Below are 16,386 nucleotides of genomic sequence, written 5' to 3' on the forward strand. Positions count from 1 at the left end.
CATCCACAAACACAGTATTGGGTTTAATGACACTACTGTCAAATCTACATGCACAAGAGTTTACTCTTAAAAACTATTATTGATGGAATTATAGAGACAAGGTGTATGAATTAGTAATTCAATCTTTAGCTATAAAGTACAACCATTTGAGGGGAAAAAAAGTTCACACATTAATGACATGTTTTTATTAAGTTAATCTTATGCAAGACCATACAGATCTATCTCCTAACGTCATACTTTGATTGTATAATTGTAACATTGCATAAGACCGTATAGATGTGATCTTTTTAGTGATATGAGAACCTTATTCATTAATGTAACTGCTAGATTGAGGAAAAATGACACATTCATTCCCTCTGATTACAAGTGTGATCATCTTCAATCATGCAATACAGTGGTCTGTGGGTTATGATGTAAAACAAACAGGGCACTTATAAGTATCAGGCTACAGATTTGATAAGTTTGTCCATTACACAAATGATTATCAAAGCCAAATGCTCAACCAGACAACCGGTTTGTCAAGGGAATTAGCTGCTAAAGTGGAAGGGGGTTACACACCTCAGACAAGAGGATATCAAAGAAAGATACAACTGAAGCAAGCAAATCAAGCACAAAAAAAACCCCTCAATCTCATTGCAGGAAGAAAAGCCTGAACACAAAACCCTCAAGTTGACCTTTACTCTGAGCATATGCAAATTATGTTTCACCTTTATCAAAAATGAGCATCTTGACCATCACAGAGGACGTAAAGCAAGATTGTCTGCAACGCTCAAGCACAGGCTGTCGGGAATGGATGTGTTTTTTTTTTTGTTTTTTTTTAAATCAGTCAGCACGTCTGTGTGATTATCTGTTCGTGTTGTCGGGAGTGCTTTCACACAAAGCCAGACTAATGTTTAAAACGTGTGTGAGGGAGTGCAAGACAGTACATAATTGGAAGGCTTCAGAATACTATAGCAAATGTAAACATAGCCTATTTCTGGCAGAGAAAAATCCAGTCCACCTCGATTGAATCTGTTTGCGGATGTCAAACTTTGCACTTTAAAAGCCCTTGTGTGTGTCTGTGTGTACATATGTGGAGCTCTATATTAAAAAACATGCATCCATACTTGTTTCCCCAACGATATAAAAATTGTTTTTAGGCAAGTGTATACGTGTACATGTGAGTAAATGGAGGTTTTTTGTGTCTTTAACAAGTCTATATATACAAAGTGTGCCAGCATTAAGAAAAGTTGACTCGTCCCCGACACTAACATTAATGTGTATAGTACACATAAGACATTGGATTTTGGTCATTGGGAAAAAAGGCAACACTAAATGATTATTTGAGTGAAATATCCATCCTATTAAAAATCACACATCCAACCTGAAAACAAAGTTCTATAAAAAAAAGTGTTCTAAAATGCAGTATTTACATCTACAACATTACGGGCTTGTAAGCAATGTGCACAGTGTCGTTTTCCCACTGTAGTGCTTGTAATGCTGTGTACGAAATCTACACAATTCAAAAATGCTTAGAATCTATCATAATGCAGGAAAATACATTTGTTTTTTTTAAATGTAACAGTCAACTTCATAGCCAGCCAAATATAGCTTTGTAATTGGTTATCAAAACAGGTTCCAGGCATGTTCGTCAGTTAAAGACAGCAATCTCAGCACGAGCTGTTTCAATCGTCACTTGGAAATCTGTACAAACAATGCAAAGTTAATATCGTCAAGCTTTCCAAACTTTTAAAGATCCAGTATAAACAACTTCCTCCTGAAGTTGGGCTTTTTTTCTATACAGTGTACAAAACGTGCAGTTTGTTGTAAGAGTTAAATATTAATATTGAATTTAGATTATTTACATCAAAACAAAAATCCTCTGGATATGAACAGGAAATCTTTCACCCCCGCCGTCGAACAGTTCTAGTTCCCAAACCTCACACCGTGAAAACTTCCCATTAAAAAATAAAATAAAAAGAGGTCCAAATGAAACAAAGGTTCCCTCAAAACATACAAAATACACTAGTAAGGGAAAACTCAGAAGTCACTGGGTACAAAAAGCAAAATAAAGACGCCACTGTCCTGAGGATGTTTGTCCTGGCAGGAGTCATGATGTCATCGGAGGACGCTGCTGTTTAAAAAATAAAAAGCACTGTAAACCAGAATTCACATTTGAAACACCTGTGACTATTTTGGCAGTTAGTTTTAGACTAATGAACATGAGGAACTAAATTTAAAGAGAAGAATAAACTCTTGATAGAAACTTTCACTGAACATTAAGAAAGAACAGCTTTACTTTTTTTCAAACTACAAAAAAGTCCCAGTTGTTGAGGCAGCAGAAATCTTATTTTAAACATTGTGAACGCAGATAAAGCCGCGTCCAATACTCGAACATCTCTTCCTTATAAAACAACAATGTGGTCTCTCTCTCTTAAAATATGATAAGTACTTATTCCCACAGCACACGACGCTCATATCTGTGGGTGACGTTGTTACTAAGGTTGTAACAGCAGTGTAAGGTTGTTACTAAAGATAAAGAGTACATGATGCCAGAAGCAGCTTCACTGACAACACATTTACTTCTCAAAGCCAAAACAAGCGATCAATAAAAGAATCATTAGAAATCAATAAGAGTTTTCTGCTGTATCTCCAGAATTGGATTACTAAGCCTGTGTGAAAACGGAGCTTTCTGCTCACTTTATTAATTACTCAAAAGAAAAGCCCCCAATGCCCCTTTTTCTACAGCGTCACACAGACGTTATGTTGAACAGTTTCAAATCAAAGTGTGACGTTTCAAGTGTAACGGAAATGTTTAACTTGGATCCTCATGATCAAAAATCTCAGAGTAACTGTTTGGAATCTTTGGAGTATTGTTTGTATTGCTTTGTTTTTTTTTTGGGGGGGGGGGGGGGTGGTACATTTCACATTTAGTAGCTTAACTCTTTATAATGTGCTGAATAAAAATGCAAAGTTCCCTTCTTAACATCCCGAAAAAACGATGACTTTTGAGTTTGATACTTTTGAGTAATAAAGACCCTACTGATCCCCTTCCAGACCCTTGAGTTGGAGGATATAAGAATGAACTCAACAGATGACCCTGAGTGAATCATTGGCCTTAAACTATGGCGGCCATTTTTTTTTTATATACCATAAAACATATGTAGATTGCAAATTCCTTACTTTCAATTAGAAAAACAAAACTTGCCCCTAATTAAAAAAAAAAAAAAAAGGTCCAGTTCAAATGTACAGGCACAAATTGTCAGTAAACAGCGTTATTTACATCAAGAAATAAAAAAACAAGATGGAGGGAAACACAAAATAAATGCACAGCCCTCCCTTTAAATCTCCATTGTGCCCATCGTTCTTCCACAAAGATGATATGTTTGCATCATAACACCTGGAGCTCTTAATACTGAGTCCTCTTCACATGCGGGAGCCCCTTTCCTGAAGGATCTGCAGAGACAGAGAAAAGAACATGTTCATTAGACTTTATACAATCTACAGTATTATGGTGTCACTTAAGAACATTTGTGTTTCTTTATTCCTGTCACAGGATATTCTCTCCCTCCAAGGAGCACATGTGCATCTTCTCTACATGTTGGCAGAATCAAACAGAGTAAAGGTGGAAGAGGAAGGGGAATGCTTGCACAAGTGAGGAAAGCAAAGCGCTGTCAGATACTATGCAGAACCGGCTTTAGGGTGAACTCAGGAAGCAGGGACGCTCGTCAGGTGGGATTAACCTTGGAACCAGGAAAACACGCTGCTGACACTTTCCACTGCACCCTGAAATGTTCCTGAACCGACTCAAATATAACAAAAAACAAAACCCAGCACCTTGTATAGGCTTCACATGTAATGTTCTTTATTTTATAATAATATTTACTCACAAACACATTCGCAATTCATCGTAATAATATTGCACCTCCTCTGTTTATTAAGGCTTTGCTGCAATCAAACTTATTCAGAGAATTTAGAAGCTGAGCCATTATCCCCGATACATTAATTCTCTAGGCCAGGCAAGATATTTTCTACATTTTGTGTTTTTTATTTTTAAATTCTATTTTAAATATTGTAATATTTTCTTATGCTGTATTATTTAAGTTATTGCTAGTTCTGCTTTATTTCCTTGTTAATTGTTTAGCACCAATACACCAAGTCAAATTCCTTCTATGTGTAAATGTATTTGGCAATAAACCCTGATTCTGATATAAATTTAGCCCTTCATGGTTGATTATAAATAAATAAAAAAAAGATGGATTATGACAAAGATTTATGCAGCAGTCAGAACAAGCCGTTCAGGGTGTTAAGATACCCGCTCTGCTTTTAGAATTTGACGAATACAACTCTTAAAGTGTGAGGATCTCGTGCTGTTTTGTCGTTGTGTATGAAAATAAAACTTACAGCATTGGGTTTGGGTTATTGGAGGAACAAACAGGTTTTTAAAATACTTGATAGACTAGTTTGGGGGATTTAATTTTTTGCTTCTGTCTGAAGCACTTAGGATAGCATTCTACTTTTAAAGGGATTTGAATCATATCAGTGATGTCAGAGCTCCTACTACATTTGACAAAGGGTATAGTAGTAGTGGTTGTGTAGGGCATAGCATAGCATAGCATAGCATACTAACCCCCCCCCCCCCCACCCCCCTTCAATGACATTGAATGAGAAACAGTGAGTCAAAGTGCAGTAGCTGATGATTCAGCATGCCTCCATATAACAAGGCTGTGAGCATGACAATTATTACGATGCTGTCCACACCACTAAAACAACTTCCCACTTGGTTTCAAATACACACTCAGCCATCACACGATCGTAAAGCAGGACACATCTGGCTTTTGATCTAGTTTTTTCTTGAAACATGACAAATGGGGGAAAAAAAAATGTTTCAGTCGTGTGAACTGCACGGAGCGAGGATGTGAGGAAAGGAGGTGAGGGTCAAACTACGGAGGTGTGGTGGAGGGACTACGAGCACTTGAGCTCTCACCAGTGAGTCATAAGTACTCAACCCCTAATCAGAGTCATTCATTTCATAATCCGTGTCTTCGTCCTCGCTCTGAGCAACATGCAGCATGCAGACACCACAGAAGAAGACAAGAAAAGGCACGGTGTAAAAAAACAACAGAAATGAATGGAGGTGGAAGGAGAACGAGGAGAAAAGTTAAATGGATTACATGAAGAGGGGATTCACAGTCACAATTATATTAAGTGCTTCTTTGCAAAACGTGCGGGGTAAAACACACAAGAGAACGAACACAAATGTTATCCAGGGACACATGTCTTTGTCACAAGTCATAACATTCAATTCTCGTGAAACATGTTCAATAAAGTGTCTTATCTTGATCAACATCTTTTTAGTGGTAGCTGTGTGAAATGTTCTTCTTCATGTGTTTCTGTTGGAGTTTGAATTCTTCAGGGCATGCCTCTTGCATCCCTTGAGAAAATGACAGACCTCTCCAATAGCACCACTAATCTGCAGACTTGCGCTCTCTTAATAACCCAAAGAGGGATTAAACTGCTCTGAGGTTTTTAACCTTAAATCTAACATCTAAGTGTATACGCTGGGTTGGTTCTGTTTGAGAAATGTCTAAAGTAAAGCTGTTATTCTTGCATTTTTTTTTTATCTTCTTTTTCTCAGACCACTTGTGTTTCTAAATGCATAATGTTCTTTCAGCTGAATATTCACAATGTCCTCCTTCATAGAGCTTTCTCATCAATAAACCAGTGGTGCTTTCAGTCCCCTGATGGCATGTTCATAAATGTGATGCGTTTAAAAACATCCAGCACAGGCCGTCATTCACATCTGTTTGCCATGGATGGATTCTCTCTCTCTCTCTCTCTCTCTCTCTCTCTCTACACACTCACCTTTGCCTTCTCACTGGGCTCACTGTTTGTCCCGTATGATTGATTGTGCAGCTCCTTGGAGACTACACACAGGAACTCGGCTTGGTCTTCGTTTCCGTAGTTGTAAGAGGAGCCTATGCTGACCAGCTAGAAAGACACACAGAGGGAGAGTTAGCCTTAGACTGATGGAGTAGAGGATACAATCTTGGGTTACACATTGTAGGGATGACAGAGGGAGGGTATATTAACACAATGTAAAAGAGGTTGACTTGTAACTACAGAAAATCTACAAGTTCCTGTAACTTCAATTCAAAGGTCTTCCTAGTATCTGATGTGGCATTTTGGACATGAAAGGAGAAGTTTCACTGATTAGACATCCCTTAAAGCTCCTGTGAGGAACTTTCAGGTTGTGTCAAATTTGGCGCCCCCTTTGGACAAACAGGGGTAATTTAACTCTTTGCTCATCCCCTCCTGTACATGTATATTTGGTGTTTTCTGACAAAGAAATTCATCCTCCATATTTTAAACGTGAAGCATGAAACTCAGAATGAATCTTTGGGTATTGGAAAAAAAGAAAAAAGGCGGCATGCTATTAATCACCTGGTCTGAGGCCTATCCTGCTGCAGGATATGAGGTTGACACATTAAGTTTGTTAGATTTAAACCCAATATGAAATAAAAACAGAGCAGTGGGAGGCTTCAAAACCAATTGAAATGTCATACGCTACATCAAAACATGTCACTTCTAGGGTTGTCACATTTTTTAAATTGCATTGTTAAAAGTTCTTTGAGGACCTGCACACATGTCAGCACTGAAACCCAAAAATAAATCAAAAAGGCAAAAAAAGAAAACAGAGTCAAAAAAGTGATGAGACAGAAATAAAACAATCAGTGCTCCACAAATAGGCAAAGAAATCGAAAAAAACAGCACTTCAAAAAGAGGCCAGACAGACAAAGACAGTCAGCGGGTAGTTACTGCAACACAAGTGCTGGAAGACTAGACGACAGGAAGCAAACATGCTGGGAGAAAATCAATGGGGAAGATTGTGGATTTGACCTGATAAGACCAGTTTAACATGAACAGCTTGAAGCGGTGCTATCGGGTGATTAAGACAATGCTTCTACTGAACTAATAAACTAGCAAAGTTCCATCAATCAACATCAGCTCGCTTTTGTAGATATCCGATCATAAAGATATTTGGATCATGACACGGGAGAGAAATGCAGGGAACTATCTTTTTCTTCAAGCAGTGACTTACTCAACTGGAATAAGAAAATCCCACATACTTTCTGAACGGACAATAACCCAATCATTTCTAATGTTATTGTCCACATTATTGTTAATGTTTGAATTAAAAGACACAAAACGGGCACAAGCAGACAAATTCAGGGAGTAGATCCACGAGAACGTTATAAACTACGTTTGTGCAGACCAAACAGAACAACTCCTGTTCCTGAATAACTGCTTTCCCTGCTGAATGTTAAGTGTGTTTACACTGCAGGCTACATGTAAACTGTCTGTGCCCAGGTGTGCATGTTGAGACATGCAGCCCCTCATTAGCTGCTGCTGCTGGAGACTTGTTGTTGTTAAGCGATCACTCTTACAATAACCCAGCAGAAAGGCCAAATACTCTGCACAAGCTGTCCTGGAGACTTTCAGGATGAAACACGATTCAATGCATTGCTTGTGTTCATGGAGGCTTAAAAAAACGCTCGTTTTCCATAAAGGCTCTCCTGCGCTGCAGACTCAGCTTTAGACTTTGCATAAGGAGTGTTTCAAGGAGTTTCCCATCTGACCTTTGTAAGGAGATTAGCAGCGTTTCAGCTCTAATGGTGATCCTTGTCTCAGAAAGATTTATTCACACATTCTGCACTCTCCCTACACCACAACATGGGGTTTCACTGAAGAACACACACTCTCATGTCACCTTGGACTAATTCACCCCTAAACAACTATCAACATCTTACAGCACAGCATCTTAAAGTAGCTACATCAAAGCAAAAAAACAAAAGGCTTGAGACAAAAGCTCTCAAACTGTGACGGTAGAAATAACACAAAAACAGCATAATGAAATCAAATCACAGACAAGAATAAAAAAGGTGTCATGTTGTCTCATCCTCACTGGTGAGCAGGCAGTACAAATGAACATTAAAAAGAATCAACTCAAATGACCAACAGCTATGTGTCTACTTGGGACAAACAATGGCCAACGGGGTGTGTGTGTGGACGACATGGGGACCATGCAGTGACCAGCCCGTGGACATAGATTTGTAGGACACACCTCTCCGCTGTTGTTTGGCAAAGCAGACTCCTCTCCCTTCACCTCCCTTGACACAATCAGCAGAAACTCTGACTGGTGGGCCCGCCCGTAACCTATACTGACAAGCTGCAACAACCAATCAGAGCACAGATAGGGATGTCCGGATCACGTATGCGGACAGTGAGAAAGATTTGATTTGCTGTCTGGCTTTTGAGGCCATTTCCAATATTGAGGATTGGGACTTTCTGGGTCAATGTGAGCATAGCGGGGTGGGTGAAGCACATGAAAGGAGGATTGCTGCGCTGACCCCAGCAGGCAGAGATTTACCTGTTCAAACTTCCATCCGTCAGACATGGTGGACACCATCTGTGTCAGCTCCTCCTCCTGGCACTGCAGCACCCGGTACACGTGCTTCACCGGGACCTGAGAGGAGGGGGGTCGAACACATGAGAGATAAATGAGACGGGAAGGGAAGGGAGAAATAACAGAAAAAATTTACGCAAAACAAAAGTCAAATGAATCTTGTCAGAAGTCCACACACCTGGGATGTTTTGCAGTCACGCTCTCTGATCTTGTCCTTGATGAGCTTTATTAATGATGTGATGTTGTAGAACTCGGCTTCCTCTAGCACACCTAAAAACAGAAACAGCGTTGTTACATTAGTGCTGCTACAACCTCTAAAGATATGTGGACTATATTTACTTTAGTGTTAATCTACATGTAAACTCATAGTATGTTAGAATACTTATCTGTCCTCAGTTTAAATTGATTAGACATGTAGGAAGTACAGACGAGTTGTTTTTATTCCTTTACAATATAAACATTACATTTGACAAAAATCTCTTGCTCTCAAAACAAAACAAAAACTACAGAGAAGTGTATTTTATTCACTTCCTGCCTACCCATATTGAAAAAAAAACAAATATTTGATCACAAAAAAAAAGAAAAGTGCATTTTATTTTGGAAAACATTCTTAAAGAGACAATACCTTCCTCTGCCAAGTCCCTGTTGAGCACCAGTTTGCCGTGCCTCAAGTAGTTCAGCACCGGCCCAAAGTATGTCGGGTCTCTGTCGATGAGATAGGCACCAGTTTCATCCTGAGAATAAGAAAAAGAGGACGATAAGATTAATAAAAATAGATATATTTATTGCCATTTTTTTCGGGTTGAGGAAAACAAGCTAACCTTAAAGGCTTTATATGTGATTTTTCACACTTAAATATAATATAAATCAAGTATCTCCTCTGAAAATAACTCTGTGAGTCATGACTGTCTACAATGGGTGTAACACCCGAGTCCCACTGTCTGTGATGTTTTCAGAGTTTTCAGAGTCCTATATTCAGTTTGTTTACATCGCCAGGACGGCCGGCTGACTCCTCCCCTCGTGTATAAAAGTTGTTTAATTGAGGGACTAGAGAAAAGAAGAATAACATACTGTACTCACTGATTAACTGTGTTTCTAGATCACGCTCATTTCAGGTAAATTTACATGCAGTGTGAAGATACGAGCATAATAAAGATCACTAGCATTAGCATGCTAACACAACAATGCAGCGCAAGTTGTTTTGGTTTCATGCTGGTGCTCAAGGGCGACATCTGCTGGATCAAAAAATCACATATAAAGTCTTTAAAGAAATATGCGTGTTATTGTTTGAATACAAACCTAGAGAAGACTCGGGGAGATTAAAGTGTCTTTTAATCATTTCAACTATTAAAATGAAAACTGTCTGTCCTTTAGAAAGAGACACTGAACAGACATGTACCTGAATCAAAACATCATCTATGAAAATATATACATCAGTGAATAAAACCCGAGGGGAAAGAATGAAGAGGTCAAGTCATGTGCTGATAATCTCTGCAGGTGTTGAAGAGACATGTGCCAAAGAAATACACGCGCACACACACACGCACAATGGTGTTGGGATATCACTCGACTATTCCCAGAGGCCGTGGGTTTGATCCCGATTCCTCCACAACCGCTGGGCATTCCCCTATTTCTGTAAGTACTGCGATTAGATCAAGTATGTCTCGTGAGAGGACGAGGCGACTAAAACAATTAGAGCAGAACAGAAAAAGATCAAGAACAGAAGGTTGATTCCACCTCGGGGACCAGGAGAAAGTACCTTGGCTTAAAAATCTACAAAATAGCCGAGTCCGGATGTCCTACCACACCAAAGAAAGAAAAAGCTGTACAACTTCTGCAGCCGACACCAGTTTGCTGCTTAAAGTCGTTTAACACGATGTGACATTTAGTGAGTCAAACATGCATGACATTTAGGGAGAAACGCTCAGCACAGTGGAAAAGGCCTCGAGCAAATGACGGGCTAATCCTCAAACGCTTCAGGATGTTTGACTTTGCATCGGGCGTGTATGTGGCTTCAGGAGCAAATTAGCAGCTTCGCTGGTCAGAGCATCTTCTATATTATTTACACAGCAACACAGCAATGTAGTCATACAGTCCAGCTTACAGCCAAACCCACACATACGAACACGTGCAGGCCGGGTGGTGGTTGCCTCTTCTTCACGAGTCCAGAGAAGGATTCAACTCAAAACCCATTAATCTTTCTGATAATGAGAGAAGGTCCCAGTGCATTTTTTTTCCTAATGAATCTCTAAACTCCCTTTGCTGGCTGACCTCCTTTCTAAAACAAAAAAAAAACAATCCCACCAGAGCCCAATGGAGCTTTATTCTGGTCTCATTACCCCGTGTCAGATCCACTCAAGTTTAAAGTACAAGCACAGGTGGGCCTGTGAGGAGGAAACATACATCTGCACCAAACACCACGTTCAAACCACACTGTACTTGATGGTTGACTTTAACATCCTGTACAAAGTTAAGCTTTTATGTTTGGCCTCCCATCAAAGCGAAAGCAGCCACAGACAAAGTGTTTGGATGTCTTAACATGTGACCACCTGGATCCACTTGGCTGCTCTGACTATGACGAGAGCTTGTTTAATACCAGGTGAAGGTAAATGCCCATTGCGCTCAAAAATGGCTATCCTTTATTATAATTTTTTGAAGTTATTAATTTTTTACTCAATATGCATTTTGCATAAAAATCTGGCCAATAAAAAAGGTTAAACATTAAGTTTAGGAAGCAATCGAGGAGAATATGTTTCCTTCCTGCAACTCACCTGCCTTGTTTTAGTTTTTTTCTTTTATGACTTTGTTTGAACTTCTATGCTTTTATTTTGGATTTTCATTTGTATGTTGTTGTTTTTGTTTGGATAAAGCACTTTGTAACCAAATGTTTTTTAAAAGCGCTGAAAAAAAGAAGTGTGACTTACCTCTGACTCCTACCTCTGCTAATCCTACTATGTCAAGTGAAAAAGGCTAAAAAGGTATTTTAAGCTGTTGTGTATTACCTAAAAATCTTCCCACAGATCAAACACTTGCAGCTACATTCTGTTCACTCTACACCACCGTAAACTTTGTGCTCGCTGACCTGTTGTGCTGGCAAGCCTGTAAGCCCGTCCCCCTGGGGGAACACCGCATTTATGGACCTGGGACTCAGGATGGCAGTGACCCAGTACAGAGAACGATGAATGAATATGAGGGCGCCGATATGGGATCATGTACACAAAGGGGACAGTGTATTTCATTAAAAACAAAGGGCTGTGTCTCTGGGGGCTCAGGCTCCGGGAGCACCGAGCAACAAACAAGAGGGGAGGGAACAGAGAGCGAATAGGAAGAGGGCTACAAGGATGCAAACACGACATCTCTGCTCACACCTTATAGATGTGTTATAATAAAGTAAATATGAGAAAGCCTACATGGGCGAACCGTGAGAACAGATGATGTGTCAACACCGCCTACAATAACCACTAGAAATAGGTCAGTGCAGTGCAGGTTGGACGTGCTACTCTGTGTTTGCGGTTTGGCCTTGCAAAAAATACTGAAAAAAGCAGAAGCTTCTTCACATGCACTGTCAAAGCCTGAGGTGAAATAGGTGTAGCTACAACTGGGTTTAAAACCGATGTCCATTTGAAATCCAAATAAACAAAAAGCCAATTAGACGGGTGGGCTTCACCGCAGAGTATTAACCTTATCATTCTTTTTGTACACACACACACACACACACACACAAACACATATCCTCCCACAGGAAACACCATGGAGACCCACCCTTCAACAACATCATGTCCAATATAATAAAGGCCTTCTGCAAACACATCAACACTGAAACTCAATATTCACATGTCACTGCATGTTAGCTTTGGAGCACAACAATGGCTGAATGGGTGAACAGCAAAAACTCTGCATGCAACCATCATCCACCAACTAAAAGTCAGACAGGTGTGGGGATATTCACTACAAAATGTCATACAGACGAGTGAATAATACAGCAGATGGTTGCCTATAATTATAAAATAAAGAAGAAAAAAAACAGAACCAGCAGGAGATAAACACAAGTAACAACATGATGCAATAGGCCAAGAATAAAAGAGAATGAAAGATTTATCAGATGCTGCTCGGTCGTCACTGCAGCCCACTGCAGAAAGAGTACTTAAAAGATGTTGCAGTAGATCTTCAGAGAGTCATGTGACTGTGCCTACTTAGCCAAGTGGAAGTCTGGTCCTTGTAGAGTAGGAGCCAGGAGTCCCTCTGGAGAACAAGCAGTAATGGCATAGTAAAATAGGCCTTGATCTTTAAATAATACACACATCACATCGGGCTTATATATCAAGGAGGACTTTCTCATATTGCAAGATATTAAATACAGATATTTGAAGGCCAGTTTGTTTCCACCATTTGCAACTCTGCAAGGTAACACCGGCGGTGCTTTTGTGGAACAATTTATGACGGGAGGAGACCTTCATGCAGTAAATGAACAGCTCCTTGTGAAAGTCCCCTAAAAGCTTTGCTGTCAGGACAAGAGGCAGTCAAGTAGAACCACGGCTAAGCTGGCAAGGCAGGAAAATCACTGCAAGCTGGAGTTTTCTCTAGACGGAATAAGAATGCAATTTGTTGCAGCAGAAAAAGAGTCTAGGAAGTTAATTGATTGGTTTCATTGAAGACGTACACACAGAATAAAACTCCAGCTGACAAAATTTTAATTAGCAAGAAATGCAAGGCTCATCTGCAGGCTTTTGGGAATAAACTGGCTTTATAGACCAAAGAAAGCCTCCGGGATCGGCCTCGAAACACACCTGATCTGCCAGCAGCACTCTGCAGTGTCCTGTTAAGCACTTTCTCCGAGCGGGAGGAAGCTGAGATATCACCGTTAAATATTTACGTAGCCTCCCACAGTGTGATCAGGCATGACGTAAAACCTGAATTTGGCATTAAGAGGTGGCCATATTTCTCTCAAAAATACCGCAGAGAACATCTTCAGGCAGCAAATGGAAAGAACTATGAAGAGAACGAGACTTTGCAGGAAAAAGAATCCTTTGGGACGGGGTACTTAAAAAATGTATGCATGGCTCAAAGTTAGACGGTTGAGTCTCTCGTCTCTAGTTGTCCTGAGTAGTTTGAGAGCAGGAGTCTGCCAAAGCCATAGCTCGTTGATGTGCATCACTCCACTTTTTGATTTGACAATTCATTCAATTTCATAGAATTACATGTTCATGATATTGCAGCAGGGAATAGGCATGTAAGCCTAACAAACCTAGAAAAAACAATGTCGACCTAACAGAACAGCAATGTAGGGCATGCCAATTCTTAAAAAATACAAGGTTTTCAGATTTGATGGCAGTGCATGTCACAGCACTTTCTCCCTGATCTACCCCAATGTGCAAAACAGGCTCCAGTCAACAATATGAATAATGCAGTTCTCCTCAAGAGTCCTTCTGAAGCACGTCAGCCTGCGTGACTGAGAACTGAACCACTCATTTCCATGGCTTGGAAACACAATACTGCATTTGACCAAAACAGAGCTCTTCTCTGATCTGTTTCTCTCTGAGCCTCAGTTTCACATGCAGTGTTGTGTGACGCAAAAAAAAAAAAGGGAAAGAAAAAAAAAGAAAAACAAGACTTTCTTGGTTTGGTGCAAAAAAAAAAATTAAATAACGTCAACGTTTATAGTTGGAGTCACTGTTGCAAAGGAAATAATATCTAATAATACACGGTCTTTTATGTGGAGCTGTCTAAAACCAGACTCAATGCAGGAGAGAGGTACGCTAATGGCCCGAGTCTGATACACACTTGAGACAAGGGATTGAGATGGACTGATCCGTTGCTCATGCGAGGATAAACTGACAAAAAAGCAAGCTGATTATGCAGAGATTAAGTTATTTAAATGAAAATACGCGATGAGCGGTCATCTCAGTTTAGTATACGAATTGGGGGCAAGAGGTGAAGATTAAAATGTGCGAGTAGATGATAACAATGAATAATGCAGGGCAGTAAAATGAACCATGAAAAGTAGAGCTCATTACACTATGTATATACAGACACTAATACATTGTGTTTGACGGTGCTGGAGGCCTCAGAGCACACACATGCACGCACACGGATGTTAAAGCTGGCAGATGGACAAACAAAGGGAAAAGAAGAAGCCTGCATCTGGAGCATTGAGTGACCTCATCCAGAGCTCTCAGTTGTGCAGCACCTCACCCCACTTGGCATTGACTTATGTACTCATTAGGGGGAGCCTCACCACCAGCTCAGAGGCAGATTACTGCAGAACAAACAAAGCCAAGTAACAGAGTAAACTCAAGAGAGGGAGGCAAAAAAATAAAACACACATTGATCGAGCAATAAAAGTCTTATATGTGAAGAACATTTGGCAGGCTAATTTTAGCACTCACGCTTAAAAACAATACAATCTCTGGATCTGTCAGACAAGAGATTAATTATGTCACTTAAACAACATCATACCAACATTCTAATAAATTGTAACTGGTTTGAGATTATGGCTATTTAACATTATCCTAAAACTGCATCAAAGTTATCGCACAATCTTTTTTTTTTGCTTGTTATTCATCTGTTTTAGCTCAGTGAAATATCGCACACAAAAAATTGAAATTAAATACTACAGTCTACTACACCTTCTACATCGAGGTTCAAAGTGCATAGTATATTAATGATTTGAATCAATGCTATCCATGATTTAGGAGAAACATTAAGGCTAATGTCACTGTAACATTTTACCCCTCTTCAGTGCAGCGCTGTGTAATAAACTCAGATGGGGAAAGTTTCAAAACTGTGCCGACTTTTGATCGTAATGTAGAGGAGTTAACAAACAGACAATCTTACAGCGTTTTCTTTTAAGAACAATACCACACACACACACACACACACACACACACACACACACACACACACACACACACACACACACACACACACACACACACACACACACACACACACACACACACACACACACACACACACACACACACACACACACACACACACACACACACACACACACACACACACACACACACACACACACACACACACACACACACACACACACACACACACACACACACACACACACACACACACACACACACACACGATCGTATGTCATGTGGTGACTGTCGGAATCTAGCTAGCCTAGCCGGCTACTGCTAGCTATTCACATAAATTCGAGCAAGCAGTTAGTGTGAATTAATACAGGATTTTATAAAGCTGGTGGTTCTCTCACACAATATAGTAACTGTTTTATTAAGTTGTCCCAACTGTTTAATATTATCAACTAGATATAAGTTAAAGTAATTCTGTGAAAAATAAGACGGAGTTAACCAACTGCGCTCCTAACATTGCTAACTAGCTCAACTAGCTTAGCATTTTACCTTGTCGGAGTCAAGCTCTGGATCAGCCTGGCTCAGTCTGTAGAGAAATGATTTTGGATCGCGACACAGCGTCTGTCTGGTTGTTAGAAAATACGTCCCGCCGACGTTTAATCGAATCCATTTTGATGCCGAGCCGACACTGGATGAAATGTTTCTCTCCGCCGACGTATGGGCCATACATCTCCGGGAAACGGAGCTGTTCGTGTCGGGGCTGTTCTCTGCCATCCCTCTCTCCGCTTCTCCTCCGCCCTCGCCTCGGCTCTGAGTGTGCGGCTGACAGGAAATATCGAAGCTGCAGCCACTAACTTGGAGCCCACGATTCATACAAAGCAGATTGCCACTCCTACTTACCCTCTCCACCGCCAACAGCAGTCAGACACTTGCATAAATTATTCCAGGGGAAAGAGGTCCTCCTTCCTGAAGCCTCGATATGGAGCATTTTATACTCACTTGCCTGCAAATGTTAAAGCATATGGACGTGTCAAAGTGTCCATTACTTTTTTTTACTTTAAAATATATCTAGTTTATTAAAAAGTTCATCTTTTTCTAATGAAC

General features: G+C 40.2%; 1 protein-coding gene across 3 annotated transcripts; it reads right to left on the reverse strand.

Annotated features, from left to right (window-relative positions):
* Window positions 1–170: 170 nt before the first annotated feature.
* kctd5b (potassium channel tetramerization domain containing 5b) lies at window positions 171–16,202 on the reverse strand. Of its 3 annotated transcripts, XM_065949857.1 has the most exons (7): window positions 15,832–16,201; window positions 9,072–9,180; window positions 8,625–8,716; window positions 8,411–8,506; window positions 8,105–8,209; window positions 5,845–5,970; window positions 171–3,435 (listed from the first exon to the last, which is right to left on the reverse strand). In XM_065949857.1, exons 1-7 carry the CDS (start codon window positions 16,153–16,155, stop codon window positions 3,406–3,408), a joined length of 882 nt encoding a protein of 293 aa, XP_065805929.1. In that variant the 5' UTR covers window positions 16,156–16,201; the 3' UTR covers window positions 171–3,405. The 3 variants fall into 3 exon arrangements, with proteins under 3 accessions (XP_065805929.1, XP_065805930.1, XP_065805931.1); XM_065949858.1 differs by lacking the exon at window positions 8,105–8,209 and having other exon boundaries at window positions 15,832–16,195; XM_065949859.1 differs by lacking the exons at window positions 171–3,435; window positions 5,845–5,970 and adding an exon at window positions 6,405–6,443 and having other exon boundaries at window positions 15,832–16,202.
* Window positions 16,203–16,386: the final 184 nt, after the last annotated feature.

The sequence above is a fragment of the Labrus bergylta genome, chromosome 21 (genome assembly GCF_963930695.1).
Source record: "Labrus bergylta chromosome 21, fLabBer1.1, whole genome shotgun sequence".
NCBI classification, from domain to species: domain Eukaryota; kingdom Metazoa; phylum Chordata; class Actinopteri; order Labriformes; family Labridae; genus Labrus; species Labrus bergylta.

Bases quoted from the DNA above. Each gene is read 5' to 3' on its own strand.
- kctd5b (XM_065949857.1), bottom strand. From the start codon at position 16,155: ATGAATCGTGGGCTCCAAGTTAGTGGCTGCAGCTTCGATATTTCCTGT. The intron at 9,181-15,831 runs GTAAAATGCTAA...TCTTATTCTCAG, and splicing joins CAGAGCTTGACTCCGACAAG to GATGAAACTGGTGCCTATCT. The intron at 8,210-8,410 runs GTAAATCTCTGC...TGGTTGTTGCAG, and splicing joins ACGGATGGAAGTTTGAACAG to CTTGTCAGTATAGGTTACGG.